Here is a 15,546-nt window from a genome sequence, read left to right as displayed (position 1 = left end):
AAGGGAGGTCTGTTTATTCCACCCCTCTTCTGGAGCCCCCTAGACTCTCTTCCTTCTGCAATTTGTAAGTACCAATCTGCCACAACAATTGTCATCTGTAAATTTTGCAAGACAAGAGAATGAATCTGTGGAGGGTTCTGTATAGGTATATGGTTGTACATTATTATATAAACTAAATATATGCACACACAAATATAAAATGTAATATTTATTTTATTTTGTGCACACATTACACAAAATAGCCAACATTCCTATTTTCTGACAAACACCTGTAGAAGTAAAACTATATCTGCATAAATGTGATTCCTATGTACAATAAGGCAGCCAATGGTTGTGTATAATATCTTTTTGGTAAGTCTTTCATTAACCAAAGAAAACTAGCCATCTCTAGCTGCATAATGTAACAACACAAGAGTGACCTCCATCAAAAATACCAGAGCTGTATTTTAGGCTACAGAAAAATAAAGAACTCCTACAAAATTAGCAAATGTTAACTGAATTTTTTAAAAACCACAAAAATCAAAACTCACTGTGACGTTCACCTGGTGTTATTTGGACCAGTGATCTGATAGGTCACTCCAATTCTTGACTCTGGTAGCCAGCCTTGCTCTGCTTGGCTGTGAGAACCCCCACTTCTGGGCTGTTCATGCACAGCCTTTGGCATGTAAGCTGCTCCTTGGATTGTGCAACCGAATGACACTAGCCAATATCTCTGGTCCCAGACACAACCCTAGGAACCTCCATCTTGCAGTGTCCAGTTATGCCCGCTGAACACTGCAAGCTTATATGAGTTTGTCAATTTAACAAAGAAATTGATATGCACCAGGCTTTTTATCCCAAGTGGAGTCTCTGACACACTTCAAACCAAATACATTGCTTCAGGTTGAATAAACACATAAAACGTATTAAATACAAAGATAGATTTTAAGTGATTATAAGTCAAAGCATAACAAGTCAGATTTGGTCAAATGAAATAAAAGCAAAACGCATTCTAAGCTGATCTTAACACTTTCAGTAACCTTACAAACTTAGATGCTTCCCACTACAGGCTGGCTGGTTGCCCTTCAGCCAAGCTCTCCCCTTTGATCAGCACTTCAGTTGCTCGGTGGTGTAACTTTCCAGTGTAGATGTGCCCTTATGCTCGTTAATAACTACACTCCTATGACTGCTTATGCAAGTACATTAATGTATTTGAAAAGTGTTTGCACAATCAGCCTCTATATCAAGCATTTGGTAATATTCTTGGATGAATGAATCAGTGAAAACAAGAACTTCTTGATACATATATTTGAACTTATCCTTTTAAAGCAATAGTTTCCAGGTGCAGCAAGGATCACCTAAAGAAAAATCTACACATTTAGACTCCTGAAAGGAAGAAATTCAATATGGGAAAGCTGAAAGCTGACCATTGTGGAAACAAGGGTCTAACACATTATACATTGCCTCCTTAAATAAAACATTACACTAAACATACCTACCACTAAGACCTTCAAAATTAGATGATTCTGATGTGACGATTCCAGTCTATGATTTTCTAAAATATTAAAAACAATCAGTTGAGATACAATACAAAACACAGAACACATATTAGACACTATTGTGTAATAAAAACAAACAAGCATTTTTTCCTCTAGTTAGAGAAATATTTAAGCAAGAGCCTGTGGTGAAAAGTTTGGGCTGTGCCATACCCACCTCAGTGTTTAGCCCATCTTCAAATATCCTGATGCGTATCAAGTATATTAGTATTTTTTCCTATTACAAAAATATTTCTGAATCTCTCTCTCTTTTATGAGAACTATTTTATAACAGAAAAATAGGAGGAAAATTGCACTAAGTGTTAAGCGTGATTGAGGCTCTGATCCTGCTCCCATTGAAATAAATACAAAACTAACTGAAATGCAATGTGAAGCAAGATTGGACCCTAATGACTTGGTACTAATCTGACGCCCATAGAAGTCAATGGAAAGGCCCTCGTCGACTTCCACAGGGCTTTGGATTTGGCTGTTAGAGCTCAAATGGGACTTCGTCTGATACATGAAGTTCTGCACATACACAGTCATAACAGAATCAGGACCTTTAAAGATTCAGGCTTCAGAATTACAATACAGCCTAAACTCTCTGGATGCTTTTTATTTTGTTATTTTAACCATTTTACAAGCTCCTTCCCTTTATGAACTCCACCAGAGAGGTCCTTTGGGGCCATCTGCCTGTCCCAAGTCAGGATAAAGGAGGAGGGTTGGGCATGGAGCTAGCAACTCCACCTCGTAAAAAATCATCCTGCTATAGAAACGCCAACAATAGAGACAGAGACTTTTACCCTGGAAAAAGAACGATCTTCAACTCGAAGATGCATGACGCTGGGTGGTAAAAGCCGTGAGGAAGCCACTAAGCCGATTACTCTTCTTGCAACCAGGAGGATTACCATAGGCACATGGAACGTGAGGACCATGTACGAGTCAGGAAAGACGGCGCAGGTTGCAGCAGAGATGAGGAGCAACAACCTGACCCTATTAGGCATTAGCAAGACAAGATGGACGCAAGCAGGACAGAGACAACTGTTGACAGGAGAGCTGTTGCTGTATTCAGGACATGAAGAGAGCGACGCACCTCACACACAGGGAGTCGGCTTCATGTTGTCCAAGCAGGCACAGAGAGCACTGATTGGTTGGGAGGCACATGGTCCCAGGATCATCACAGCATCCTTCAGAACTAAAATGAAGAGGATTAAGATGAATGTTGTTCAGTGCTATGCTCAAACTAATGACAGCGAAGAGGAGGACAAAGATTATTTTTACAACAGACTCCAGAAAATATTAGAGATTCTCCCAGACAAAGACATCATCATCCTTATGGGAGACTTTAATGCCAAAATTGGACCTGACAACACAGGATACGAACAAGTCATGAGGACCCACGCTCTGGGAGAGATGAGTGAGAATGGAGAGAGATTTGTGGATCTGTGTGCACTTAACAACCTGGTCATAGGAGGTAGCATCTTTCCTCACAAGTGGATCCACAAGAGTACCTGGGTATCACCAGCAGGCATGACAGAAAATCATATCGATCATGTCTGCAGTAGCAAGAAGTTCAGAAGATCCTTGAAGGACGTTAGAGTTAGAAGAGGAGCAGACGCGGCGTCCGACCATCACTTAGTGGTGGCCAGATTGAAGCTGAAGCTGAAAAAGAACTGGATAGACGCGTCAGACAGAAGAAAGAAGTACAGGACCATAAGACCAAGGAAGATTTTGGACTGACGCTGACGAATAAGTTTTCAGCATTACAGGATCGGTCTGAGGAAGAGGAAGACAGTGTACTAAACAGATGGCACAAAGTGAGAGAGACACTTAGGTCAGTATGCCAGGAAGTGCTTAGAATTAAGAAACACCAGCAGAAAGAGTGGATCACAGCAGAGACCTTGATCAAGATAGAAGAGAGAAAGAAGAAGAAGGCAGCAGTCAATAACAGCAGGACTAGAGCAGCAAAGGCCAAAGCTCAAAAAGAGTATGCTGAAGCCCATAAAGCAGTGAAGAGGAATTTATCAGGAACGACAAGAGAGAGTATGTGGATGAACTGGCAGCAGAAGCGGAGCAGGCAGCATACAGCGGTAATATGAAACAGCTGTATGATACTACCAAGCGACTGTCTGGAAAGTTCAGCAAGCCAGAACGTCCCGTTAAAGACAAGCAGGGAAAGTCTATAACAGGAATAGAACAACTGATGAACAGATGGGCGGAGCACTTTGAGGAACGCCTGAACAGACCAGCACCACCAAATCCACCAGATATCAACCCAGCCAACGAGAACCTCCCAATTAATTGCAATAAACCAACCAGAGATGAGATCAGAAAAGCCATCACCATGATGAAGAATAGGAAGACGGCTGGACCTGATGACATCCCAGCAGAGGCCCTGAAAGCAGACCTGGATGCTTCAGTGGAAATGCTGTACCCCCTCTTTGAGAAGATATGGGAAGAAGAAGTGATTCCGGTAGACTGGAAAGAGGGATATCTCATCAAAATCCCCAAGAAAGGAGATCTTAGCAACTGTGCCAATTATAGAGGAATCACACTCCTGTCGGTGCCAGGGAAGGTCTTCAACCGAGTCCTCTTAGAGAGGATGAAGGATGCTATCGATCCACAGCTACGAGATGAACAGGCAGGTTTCTGGCAGAATAGATCATGCACGGACCAGATAGCAACGCTTCGCATCATAGTCGAGCAGTCTATGGAGTGGAACTCCTCGTTGTACATCAACTTTGCTGATTATGAGAAAGTGTTCGATAGCGTGGATCGAGAGACCCTCTGGAAGCTCCTTTGGCACTACGGCATCCCAGCAAAGGTGGTCAACCTGATCAAGAACTCATATGACGGTATACACTGTAGAGTGATCCATGGAGGGCAGCTTACTAACAGCTTCCAGGTGCAAACTGGAGTCAGGCAAGGATGCTTGTTGTCACCACTTCTCTTTCTCCTTGTCATCGACTGGATTATGAAGACATCCACGTACGAGCATAGGAACGGAATCCAGTGGACGTTGTGGACCCAGCTTGATGACCTGGACTTTGGTGACGACCTTGCGCTCCTTTCGCACAGTAAACAGCAGATGCAAGAGAAGACCAACATAGTGGCAGCCACGTCATCACAGGTTCGCCTCAACATTCACAAGGACAAGACCAAGATCCTTAGGATTAACTCCACCAGCAATGACCCAGTCACAATGAATGGAAGCCCCCTGGAAGAAGTGCAGTCCTTCACCTACCTAGGTAGCATCATCGACCAGCAGGGTGGCACAGACACAGACATCAAAGTAAGGATTGGTAAGGCAAGAGCAGCCTTCTTACAGCTCAAGAACACCTGGAGCTCCAGAGAGCTGTCTTTGGCAATAAAAATTCAACTGTTCAACTCCAATGTGAAATCAGTTCTACTGTATGGAGCTGAAACCTGGAGGACAACCAAAACAACCATCAGGAAGATCCAGACCTTCATTAATAGCTGCCTCAGAAGGATTCTCCAGATCCGCTGGCCAGACACCATCAGTAACATCCACCTCTTGGAGAGGACCTGTCAACTTCCAGCAGAAGAAGAAATCAGAAGGAGAAGGTGAGGTTGGATAGGACATACACTACGTAAGCAGCCAACTAACATCACCAGACAGGCACTGCGGTGGAACCCCCAAGGCAGGCGGAAAAGAGGCCGTCCAAGAAACACCTGGCTATGCAACCTTCAGGCTGATAGCAAAAAAGTGGGCTATACCTGGAACCAGCTAGAGCGAATGGCCCAGGATAGAGGACTCTAGAGATCTGTGGTTGGCGGCCCATACCCCGATTGGGGTGACGGGCGTGAGTGAGTTCCCTTTATGTTCATTGTCCCTACCTAAACAATAATTAAATAAGGTGATGTATTTGTACATACTCACTTCTCAGAGTAGAAATTCATTTTACAATTAAAGAGTGGCTATGCATGAATCATCTGAGGGTTTTTTCTAAATCTGAAGCTATCGTTTTTGTTTTTTTAATTATGCAGGCTCAATTGTGGTTTTCAGTAAGGACAATAAAATGGATATTCTCTACAGAAAGGTCACAATTCTAACATTTTTATTTTTTTGGGCAGGCATTTTGTGAGGGCTCAGATGGCTAGGGAAAGAGCTCCTTTGAGGAATGGGGAGATTTTATTTGATTTGTAATATTTTTGATGCCTAGTGATTATGTATGTGGGGAAAATGTGTTGCTATTTTGGTTTTCTATTTATTTTTCTACTTTTAACAGATGGCAAGGGTCCCTGATGGTCAGAACATGCATTCTTGTATGTGTTTGTTTAAATCTGCATAAATACAGTGTACACATTACCTAATTCTGGAGCATGAAGAGATGGGTCAGAAAAACAAAATACAAAACATTTTACTTAATAGCAGTATTGATTACAAAACATCAGGTCCACTTTATTAAAATAATCACCTAAACACAAACTTCATCCTCTATGATACTCCTCTTCTCAGGCCTCTAAATCATCGTTAATTCAATGTAAACCCTCTCAAAAAATCATTCAGTTTTCTCTGTTCATAGTGCAACCCTTCCCCCAAACCATCGTAATCTACTGGAATTATTTTCCTTCTCTAGCATTGCTGCTATAATATTTTGACTCCTTTAAAGATTTCCGTAACTTCCAATCTCTTGAAGGCTCTAGAGCAGGACACTAAATATTTCTTAGCATCTGACATTTCTAACAAATCAGCAGCATTCTGGGAGGCAGCCCACTGGAGAATCTCCTGATAGACAAGTGGAATCTTGGTCTGGACCAAATAGCCCTGTGTAAGATTCTGTTGAGCACCCACCACCTTACTTAGGTCACTGCTTTGGAGTCACCAAGAGTGGAATACATACATATGTATGGACAAACACTTGAAGAAAAAGTTATTTAAGAGGATTTTTTATTGATGGTGTCATTCAAGATGTAGTCCATATATATGTGTTCCACGACCCACCCTTCTTCCCCTCTGCTTCAGAGTCCTATTGTACAGCTGAATTATGTGGTGGAAAAATAAATGAGCTGTGGTTGGCCCTGCACCACCATTTATGGTCTTGGAACAGGAGCATTAGGGCATTTGGGGTGCATGCGCAGACTCAGTAGATGCAGCTGTACAAAAGACTGATCCCGAGTGTATTGGATGCTCGCACATCAGGAGTGGAATATTATATATAACACAACATCCAAATTTCCCAGAACTTTGGTTGCTGTATAGGTAATTTTTCTTGTTCAGTGGAATACAGTGTATGTATGAGATTTTTCTGAAGTAGACTTTTACCAATTGTATAGTAAAACTAAAAAGCATATATTTCCTAAACTTTTTCTTCAGATGTTTGTCCATACATATTGTGATGGGGCAAGGCCAGATGGCTACAGTAAAGTACTGAGGAACAGGTATGTTAGCCCCAGGCTAAACAAATCCCTAGGACCGTGGTAACCAAATGGTAGTTACTCCAGGTTAATCAAGGCACCTGGGGCCAATTAAGATCTTTCTAGAAGGCAGTGGAGATAGCTACATTGATTAGAACACCTGCAGCCAATCAAGGCAGGCTAATCAGGGCACCTGGGTTTAAAAAGGAGCTCACTCTAGTCAGGCAGGGAGGAGCCAGAGCAGAGGAAGCGCGTGAGAGGAGCTGGGAGCAAGAGGTGCAAGGAGCTGAGACTGAGAGGGTGTGCTACAGGAGGATTGAGGAATTATCAGACAATCAAGCATTATCAGACACCAGAAGGAAGGTCCTGTGGTGAGGATAAAGAAGGTGTTTGGAGGAGGCCATGGGGAAGTAGCCCAGGGAGTTGTAGCTGTCATGCAGCTGTCACAGGAGGCACTATAGACAGCTGCAATCCACAGGGCCCTGGGCTGGAACTCGGAGTAGAGGGCAGGCCCGGGTTCCCCCCAAACCTCGCAACTCCTGATCAGACACAGGAGGAGTTGACCCAGACTGTGGGTTCCACCAGAGGGGAAGTTCACTGAGGTGAGCAAATCCGCCAAAAAGCGCAGGACCCACCAAGATAAAGGAGGAACTTTGTCACAATATGTATATATTCCATTCTTGGTGACTCCCAAGCAGTGACCTAGATAAGGTGGTGGATGCTCAACATTTCTTGTATACTGTAAAACAGCTCTGCCAAAAGAAGTGTCCGCTCTGGATGCTTCTGTTAAAGCATAATGTCTAGTAAAAAGATGTATTGCCAGGTGGCAGCTTTACAGATGTCAATTATGGGCATGCTTCTCAAAAAAAAACAGCTAAGGCTGCCTGTGCCCTAATGGAATGAGCTTTAGTACTGTTTGGTGGATCTAATTTGACTAGTTCATAACAGAGTCTAAAATGCCCTGAAACCCACTTAGGTAATCTTTGAGTACAAATGGGGTAGTCTTTTAACCTCCCAACAAAGAACAAGAATAACCTAAGAGAGGACCAAAAACATTTCATTTGCTGATAGTAAAAGGCTAACATTCTATGCACTTCAAGGGTACCTAGCTTAGATCATTAGAATAGGGCTTCACGAGAAAACAATGTAGGTAAAATGCAGGACATCATTTAAATAGACTACTACTTTTGACAGAAATTTGGGCTGTGGCTAAAGAAATACCGTGTTAAAATGGAAAATAGTAGACAGGAGGTCATCCATAAGAGCCCCATGATTCCCACCCTCCCAGCTGATGTGATTCCCACAAGAAAGGAGGCTTTCATAGAGATAAGTAAGAAAGAACATGATGCCATGGGCTCAAATGGGGTATCCATGAGACCTGCCAAAATAAGACAAACATTTTCAACAAACCCCTATGGAATCTGGACATAGTGGGATAAGAAAAGATGTTATACCTCATAAAGATTAGTGATAAGTGCTAATAAATGTGAAGTGCACCCTGACAGAACTAACTGAAACTCTCAAAATTCTTTAATGCAAATAGACAAGAGTGTTAGGATCGGCATCTCAAGAAGTTCATGGTATTCATACCAAGTCAAAAGTGTTCTCCATTTAGTAGATCTTTTTCTGGTGAAGTTTTTTCTGCTGTTATTTAGAGTTCTCTGTATAGTAACTGAACATAACCTCTGTATCTCTGACATCCATTCAGAAACTAACCTGTTAAATGAAGGGTGACTTCATTCTAGGATGCAGGTGTGAGGACAGTGGAAGAAGTATTGGGGGACAGCTCAACAAGCGCATCAGTTCTAGATATCAGAATTGCCATAGCCAGGTGGGAGACATCAGAACAACTCTGGCTGCATTTTGTCTGATCTCTCCAGGTATACCCAGGAGCAAAAAAATCAGTAACTAAGCATACAACAGTGCACAAGACCAATGAATGAGGAACATATCCAATAGGGATCCTGGATTCTGTCCCACTCTGGAACAGAAAGTGTGACATTTCTAGTTCATGTCCATCACAAATAAAAGTCGTCTGATGGATGACCCCATTTCTTGAAGATCAGTTGAATCACTGAATTATCCACTCATGTTCTGATTAAAAATGCCTGCTCAGACTGTCTGCCAGAGTGATTTGCAGACCTGGAAAGTGAACTGCTATGAGTGTTATCAGATGTTCGATGCACCAATTCTATAACTAAACCACGTCCCTGCATAAAGGAGATTATCAACCTTCTTTCCCCTGAGTCTGTTTATATAAAACATGGCAGTTGTCTCGTCTATCATTATATGAATGGAGTGTGCTTGTACTAGACGTAAGAACTCCATGCAAACTTTGCGAACCGCTCTGAGTTACAGAACATTGTGTGCAAGTGGCTTCCCTGGGAAGTCCATTTGCCCTGTACCTGTAGTGATCAAAGCCAGTAGTAAAGCATTCATCAGTATCATCTTGGTTGGAAGGGGTGGGAAGAAAGTTGCTCCCATGGATGCTCTGTTGGTGGTCTTTCTGCCAACTCAGGGAGGAGGGAACATCCTCAAACCATCAGAGCCATATATAAGTTATCTTTGCTCAGAATGTAGAGATTTCAGCCAGCCTTGCATGCAGCATAAGTGTCTTCTGGCATGACAAAAGTTCAGGATGCCATATGACCCAGCAGATGGGACTAGTTCTTATTGTTGTTCAAGGTTTTGTCCGAAGCTAGGAGATGAGCAGTCTCAAACCTGCCCTGAGGAAACTATGTTCTGGTCATTCTGGAGTTTAGAATGGCCCTTAAATATCTATCCACTGTGTTGATAACAAGATAACAGAACAGACTTTTCTCTGACCTTTAGGCCAAGCAACATAAATAGTTGAAAAATAATTTGGATGGAGTTCTGTACCTTCTCATCAAGTAAACGGTCAGTATCCAGCTCTTGATCATCCCATCAAAAGGACTGTTTGCTAGAAGATGCTGACTGAGAGGCCAAGGTAGGTGCCAAAAAGGACTCTCTCTTTTCGAGTTATTAATTTCTAGGCAGTTGTGCAGGTCTTCCAAAGTTGAAAGTGCATGAAGTATTTCTCTGCCCTGAGTAAGTGTGGGTTCTGTGTTTTCTTTGTTTGCAGGCATGTACGCTCCCAGAGAGCACAATGTGATATGAGAATCCTTCAAGGAATGAAGGGCAACATTTTCTGCACCAGATTAATTCCATCTCTCAGATAGAAGATCCTCCACTGCAGAGCGTACTTCTCTCAAGATCCCAGAACTCTAGAGCCAAGTAGAGCACCTTATTACCACTGATGTTGCCATCATGAGGGGATATATGCAAAGCACCCAGTGCCACCTGCAGGGATGTTCTTGCCACCAACAGCACTTCAGTAATTAGGGACCTTAACTACTCTCTATGTGCCTGTGGTAATTTTTTAACAAAGGTTGTAAACTTAATTATAATAAAGGAAATCACATAAAGCAAGTATGACTTGATAGTTTGGAATTTCAAAGTACAAGCTCATACACAATAATTCTTATTATCAAACAGACTGAAACACTTTGTTCCTTTTCAGATCAGGTCATTTTAGATAGGCACTATTTTTCTTGTTTGCAGCAGCCACAACTAGAGAGCCCAGAACCAGATGAGAATAAAGATATTCCACTCTCCAAGAGGGTACATAATACCTCAGGAATAGCTCAGTGGTTTGAGCATTGGCCTGCTAAACCTAGGGTTGTGAGCTCAATCCTTGAGGGCGCCACTTAGGAATCTGGGGCAAAATCAGTATTTGGTCCTGCTAGTGAAAGCAGGGGGCTGGACTCAATGACCCTTCGGGGTCCCTTCTCGTTCTAGGAGATAGGTATATATCTCCATTATTATTATTATAGGGGGAGGGATAGCTCAGTGGTGTGAGCATTGGCCTGCTACGCCCAAGGTTGTGAGTTCAATCTTTGAGGGGGCCATTTAGGGATTGGTCCTGCTTTGAGCAGGGGGTTGGACTAGATGATCTCTTGAGGTCCCTTCCAATCCTGATAATCTATGGAAAAAAAAAAAAAAAAAAAAACCTCATCGGGGGGGGACGGGACATGAGCCATTATAGCAGGGATAAGGGAGACAAGAGAGAACAGAGGGGAAATCAAATCAGTATCTTAGATTTCCATATACTAATGCAAGAAGTATGGGGAATAAGCAGGAAGATCTAGAAATAATAGTTAATAAACACAGCTATGACATTGTTGACATCACAGTGACATGGTAGTACAATACACAATTGGAATATTGTTATAGAAGGATACAGCTTGCTCAGGAAGGACAAGCAGGGAAAAAAGATGTATACAGTTGAACTGAGGTTGAGATGGAAATAGAAGACAGGCTTGTTGAAATCTCTGTGTAAGGATAAAAGGAGTAAAAAATAAGGGTGATGTCATGGTAGAGGTCTACTATAGACTGCCTAACCAGGAAGAAGAGGTGGATGAGGTTTTTTTTAAACAGCTAACAAAATCACAAGCACAAGACTTAGTGGTGATGGGGGACTTCAACTACCCACACATCAGTTGGGAAAATAACACAGCAGGACATAGATTATCCAACAAGTTCCTGGAATGTACTGGAGACTATTTTTTTTATTTCAGAGATGGAGAAAACTACTAGGGGAGAGGCTGTGTAAGAAAGATAGGAAGTATGGCAAGAGACAACCCTGGCTTAAACAGGAGATCTTCAATTATCTGAACAGCAAAAGATTCCTACAAAAAGTGGAAAATCGATCAAATTACAACGGATAAATATAAACAAACAACATAAGCATGTGGGATTAAAATTACAAAGGCCAAGGCACAAAGAAAGATTAAACTAGCTAGAGACATAAAGGGTAACAAGAAAACATTCTATAACTACATTAGAAACAGGAGGAAGATAAAGGACAGGTTAGGCCCGTTACTCAACAAGAGGGGAAAAACAATAACAGAAAATGTGAAAATGGCAGAAGTGCTGAAAGACTTTTTTATCTCAGTTTTCACCAAAAAGTTAAGTAGCAATTGGACATCTGACATAGTGAACACCAGTGAAAATGAGGTCGGATCTGAGGCTAAAATAGGAACAAAACAAGTTAAAAAATATGTAGACTAGTTAGATGTCTTCAAGTCGACAGGGTCTCATAAAATACAACCTAGAATACTCAAGGAGCTGACTGAGGAGATATCTGAGCCTCTGGAGATTATCTTCAAAAAGTGATGCAAGATGGGAGAGATTCCAAAGGACTGAAAAGGGGCAAATATAGTGCAAATATATATAAAGGGGCTAAAGACAACCTGGGGAATTACAGGCCACACAGTTTAACTTCAGTACCTGGAAAGATAATGGAGCAAATAATTAAGCAATCAATTTGCAAACACCTAGAAGTTAATAAGATGATAAGAAACAGTTGGCATGGATTAGTTAAGAACAAATCATGTCAAACCAACCTAATAGCTTTTTTTGAAGCGTAACAAGGCTTGTGGAGGAAGAGATGGGGGGGCAGCGGTAGATGTGGTATATCTTGACTTTAGTAAGGCTTCTGATAGTCCTGCATGACCTTCTCATAAACAAACTATGGGAAATACAACCCAGATTAAGCTACTATAAGGTGGATGCATAACTGGTTGGAAAACCATTCCCAGAGAGTAGTTATCAGTGGTCCACAGTCAAGCTAGAAGGGTGGGGTCCCGCAGGGATTGATCTTGGGCCCGGTTCTGTTCAATATGTTCATCAATGATTTAGATAATGGTAGAGAGAATACACTTATAAAGTCTGCGGACAATACCAACCTGGGAGGGGTTGCAAGTGCTTTGGAGGATAGGATTAAAATTCAAAATGATCTGGACAGACTAGAGAAATGGTTTGGTCTGAAGACAACAGGATGAAATTCAATAAAGACAAATGCAAATCAATTGCACACACAGAAAATTGGAAATGACTTCCTAGGAAGGAATACTGCAGAAAGGGATCTGGGGGTCATAGTGGATCACGAGCTACATATGAGTCAATATTGTAACACTGTTGCAAAAAAAGCAAACATCATTCTGGGATGTATTAGCAGTAGCGTTGTAAGCAAGACACACTGATTCTTCTGCACTGATACGGCCTCAAGTGTCCAGTTCTGGGTGTAACATTTCAGGAAAGATGTGTACAAATCGACAAAAAAGTCCAGAGGAGAGCAACAAAAGGTCTAGAAAACATGACCTATAAGGGAAGATTGAAAAAATTGGGTTTGTTTAGTCTGGAGAACAGAAGACTGAGGGGGGGACATGATAACAGCTTTCAAGTACATAAGAAGTTGTTACAAGGAGGAGGGAGAAAATTGTTCTTGTTAACCTCTGAGGGTAGGACAAGAGGCAATGGGCTTAAATTTCAGCAATGGAGGCTTAGGCTGAACATTAGGAAAAACTTCCTGTCAGGATAGTTAAGTACTGGAATAAATTGCCTAGAGAGGTTGCGGAATCTCCTCCACTGTAGGTTTTTAAGAGCAGGTTAGACAAACACCTATCATGGCTGGTCTACATAATACTTAGTCCTGCCATGAGTTCAGGGGACTAGACTAGAAGATCTCTCAAAGTCTCTTCCAGTCCTACGATTCTGTGACATCTCATGTGCCCATCAAGAACTAGAACTGTTGCGTCGCAAGAGGGGTAGTATTTGAATCCAAGTGACTTTCTATGTGACTTCCTAAAAAGTCCTGGTACCAGAGAAAGTCTGGTGGGAAATGTATGCAAGGGAAGGAAGAATTAATAAGACTTCCCAAAAACTAACTATAATTTATCATAAAATGGGGAGGTGCCAATGGTCAACTAACTAACTAACTAAATAACAAACACTAACATATAATTGATTCCAAAAATCATTAATGAAGAGAGAGACACTGGGAGGTCCATCTCAAGCCACACAGGCAATGAGAAGGAACCAAATGGCAACTGGTCCTGCACTGTCCTTTATACCATTGGTACAGGAGCACAAGGGAACTCAGGGAACATGAGTGGATCCAATGGACACTTCTGGCCAAAAGTCTTAAGTGTGGGAGGCAAATGCACACTAAGACTGGAATGAAAATTTATATACATGATCAAGCATCAGAGAAGTCATCCTGATAACATATCCTTGTCTCAGGGTGCAGCTCCCATCACCAAACTGGTGCCTCCTCCTGGTCATGCTGGAGATTAGCTCAAGGCCAACACCCACATCCACAATTTGCACACCAGCACTTGGTCTCTGCTCCTGCCTACGGCTCCTCTCTCAGCTCCCCAAACCGCAGGGTCTTCTTCTTGACTCAGCCCTTTGGCTAAGTCGTCGTCTGTGCTTCCCCCTTTCAGGGGGAAGGTATCACTGTCCAACAGTTCAGACACTTCCCAGCAGCAAGTGGGGGTGGGGAGAGAAGAGTGAGACCCAGGGCCACTCACTACTCTGATTTCACCCCAGGAACCCTGTATCTAGCAGCCTCTCCTTAACATCTCACCAGTGCTGCTTCAATTCCATGGGCCACTTTCCCACGGCTCCACTACCTTCTTCCCCCTTTTCTCAGGGCCTCAAGCCTGCAAGTCCCAGCAGCCAGCCAGAAGCTCTCTCTTAGCTCCCCTGGTCTCTGGCAGCAGCTACCCTGTCCAAGGTGCTAGCCCTCCTTGGGCTTCCTGCAGCACCTCACAGCATCTGGCCCTGCAGCTCTTTTTATATGGGCATGCTGGGCCCTGATTGGAGAGCAGTTGCAAGGAGCACCCAATTGGCTGCTCCCTGTACAGCCTCCCTAGGCTGCTTTTAACTCCTTCTCTGACACTGTGGGGTGGATGCTCCTTCACAACTAAACAGTGGATTTGTCCAAAGAGTTTTCTTTATGTACACAGCAGTAAGCTTAGGAAATGCCTTCCTCACTAGGAAATGTGTTTATATATATTTATTCTAAATGTTTGGGCTTCTTACTTTCTCATTTAAAAGAAAAGTAGAAAGAAAAAAAAGACAAGTCTTACCCCATGATGTTAAGAATTCTGCAGCATAACGGTAGATGCGGTTCATCATTTCAATCACAATAGCATAGATTATGCTGGGCAAAAATAGCATTAATTTGCTAAAATAAGACTCATTCTCCTCATGAAAATCCAGAGCCCAAGTCTCCAACTCAAAGTAAATCATCATGACATACAGTGAGAAATAGAGGCAAAGGCACACAAATGGCAAGGACACCAGATAAATTCGTATCTGTCTTTTAATACTTGAGTATACCGGCTCCTCCCTGCCAGTGACAGGATTGATTCCCAAAACACCATGAAATCCTGGCCTCGGTTCCTCAAACTGCCGCTTCATCAACAGTGTCCCCCATCTGTAAGTCATAATAGCACAGCAGCGCTTCCAAACTTCAAGGATCACTGTAGACCAAAGCAGATTGAATGAGGCAAACATCACATACTTGTCATAGTCTTCCCATGCAAACACATAGTAAGGAATCCCAATGAAAGCCATAGGAACCAAAGCAAATGTGAAGTATTCCAAGAAGCCAAAATACAGAGCAATCGTTTCACCAAAATAGCAACGGATTTGGTCTGTGGAGAGAGAAAAAAAAACCTAAGCCAAGGAAAGGGGGAAAACACCAAAAGAACTTATTTTTCAAAGCACACAAAGCTTTTTAAAATATTCTGAGACAGAAATACTAAAATCTTCAACAGGAACT

The 15,546-nt window shown here is 42.3% G+C and overlaps 1 protein-coding gene across 4 annotated transcripts in view; it reads right to left on the bottom strand.

Moving 5' to 3' along the window:
• The window catches only part of ANO10 (anoctamin 10), a 270,756-nt gene that overhangs the window by 225,822 nt on the left and 29,388 nt on the right, over positions 1-15,546 (bottom strand). For all 4 annotated transcript variants that reach the window (XM_030551033.1, XM_030551034.1, XM_030551035.1 and 1 more), the window contains exons 6-7: positions 14,849-15,418; positions 1,479-1,534 (exon numbers count right to left, since the gene is read on the bottom strand). In XM_030551033.1, coding sequence (XP_030406893.1) covers positions 1,479-1,534; positions 14,849-15,418 — 626 coding nt within the window. The remainder of the gene's footprint in view (positions 1-1,478; positions 1,535-14,848; positions 15,419-15,546) is intronic.

The sequence above is a fragment of the Gopherus evgoodei genome, chromosome 2, assembly GCF_007399415.2.
Source record: "Gopherus evgoodei ecotype Sinaloan lineage chromosome 2, rGopEvg1_v1.p, whole genome shotgun sequence".
Classification (NCBI taxonomy): domain Eukaryota; kingdom Metazoa; phylum Chordata; order Testudines; family Testudinidae; genus Gopherus; species Gopherus evgoodei.
Note: the sequence above shows the minus strand (reverse complement) of the source record. Positions and strands in the feature narration are given on the sequence as shown.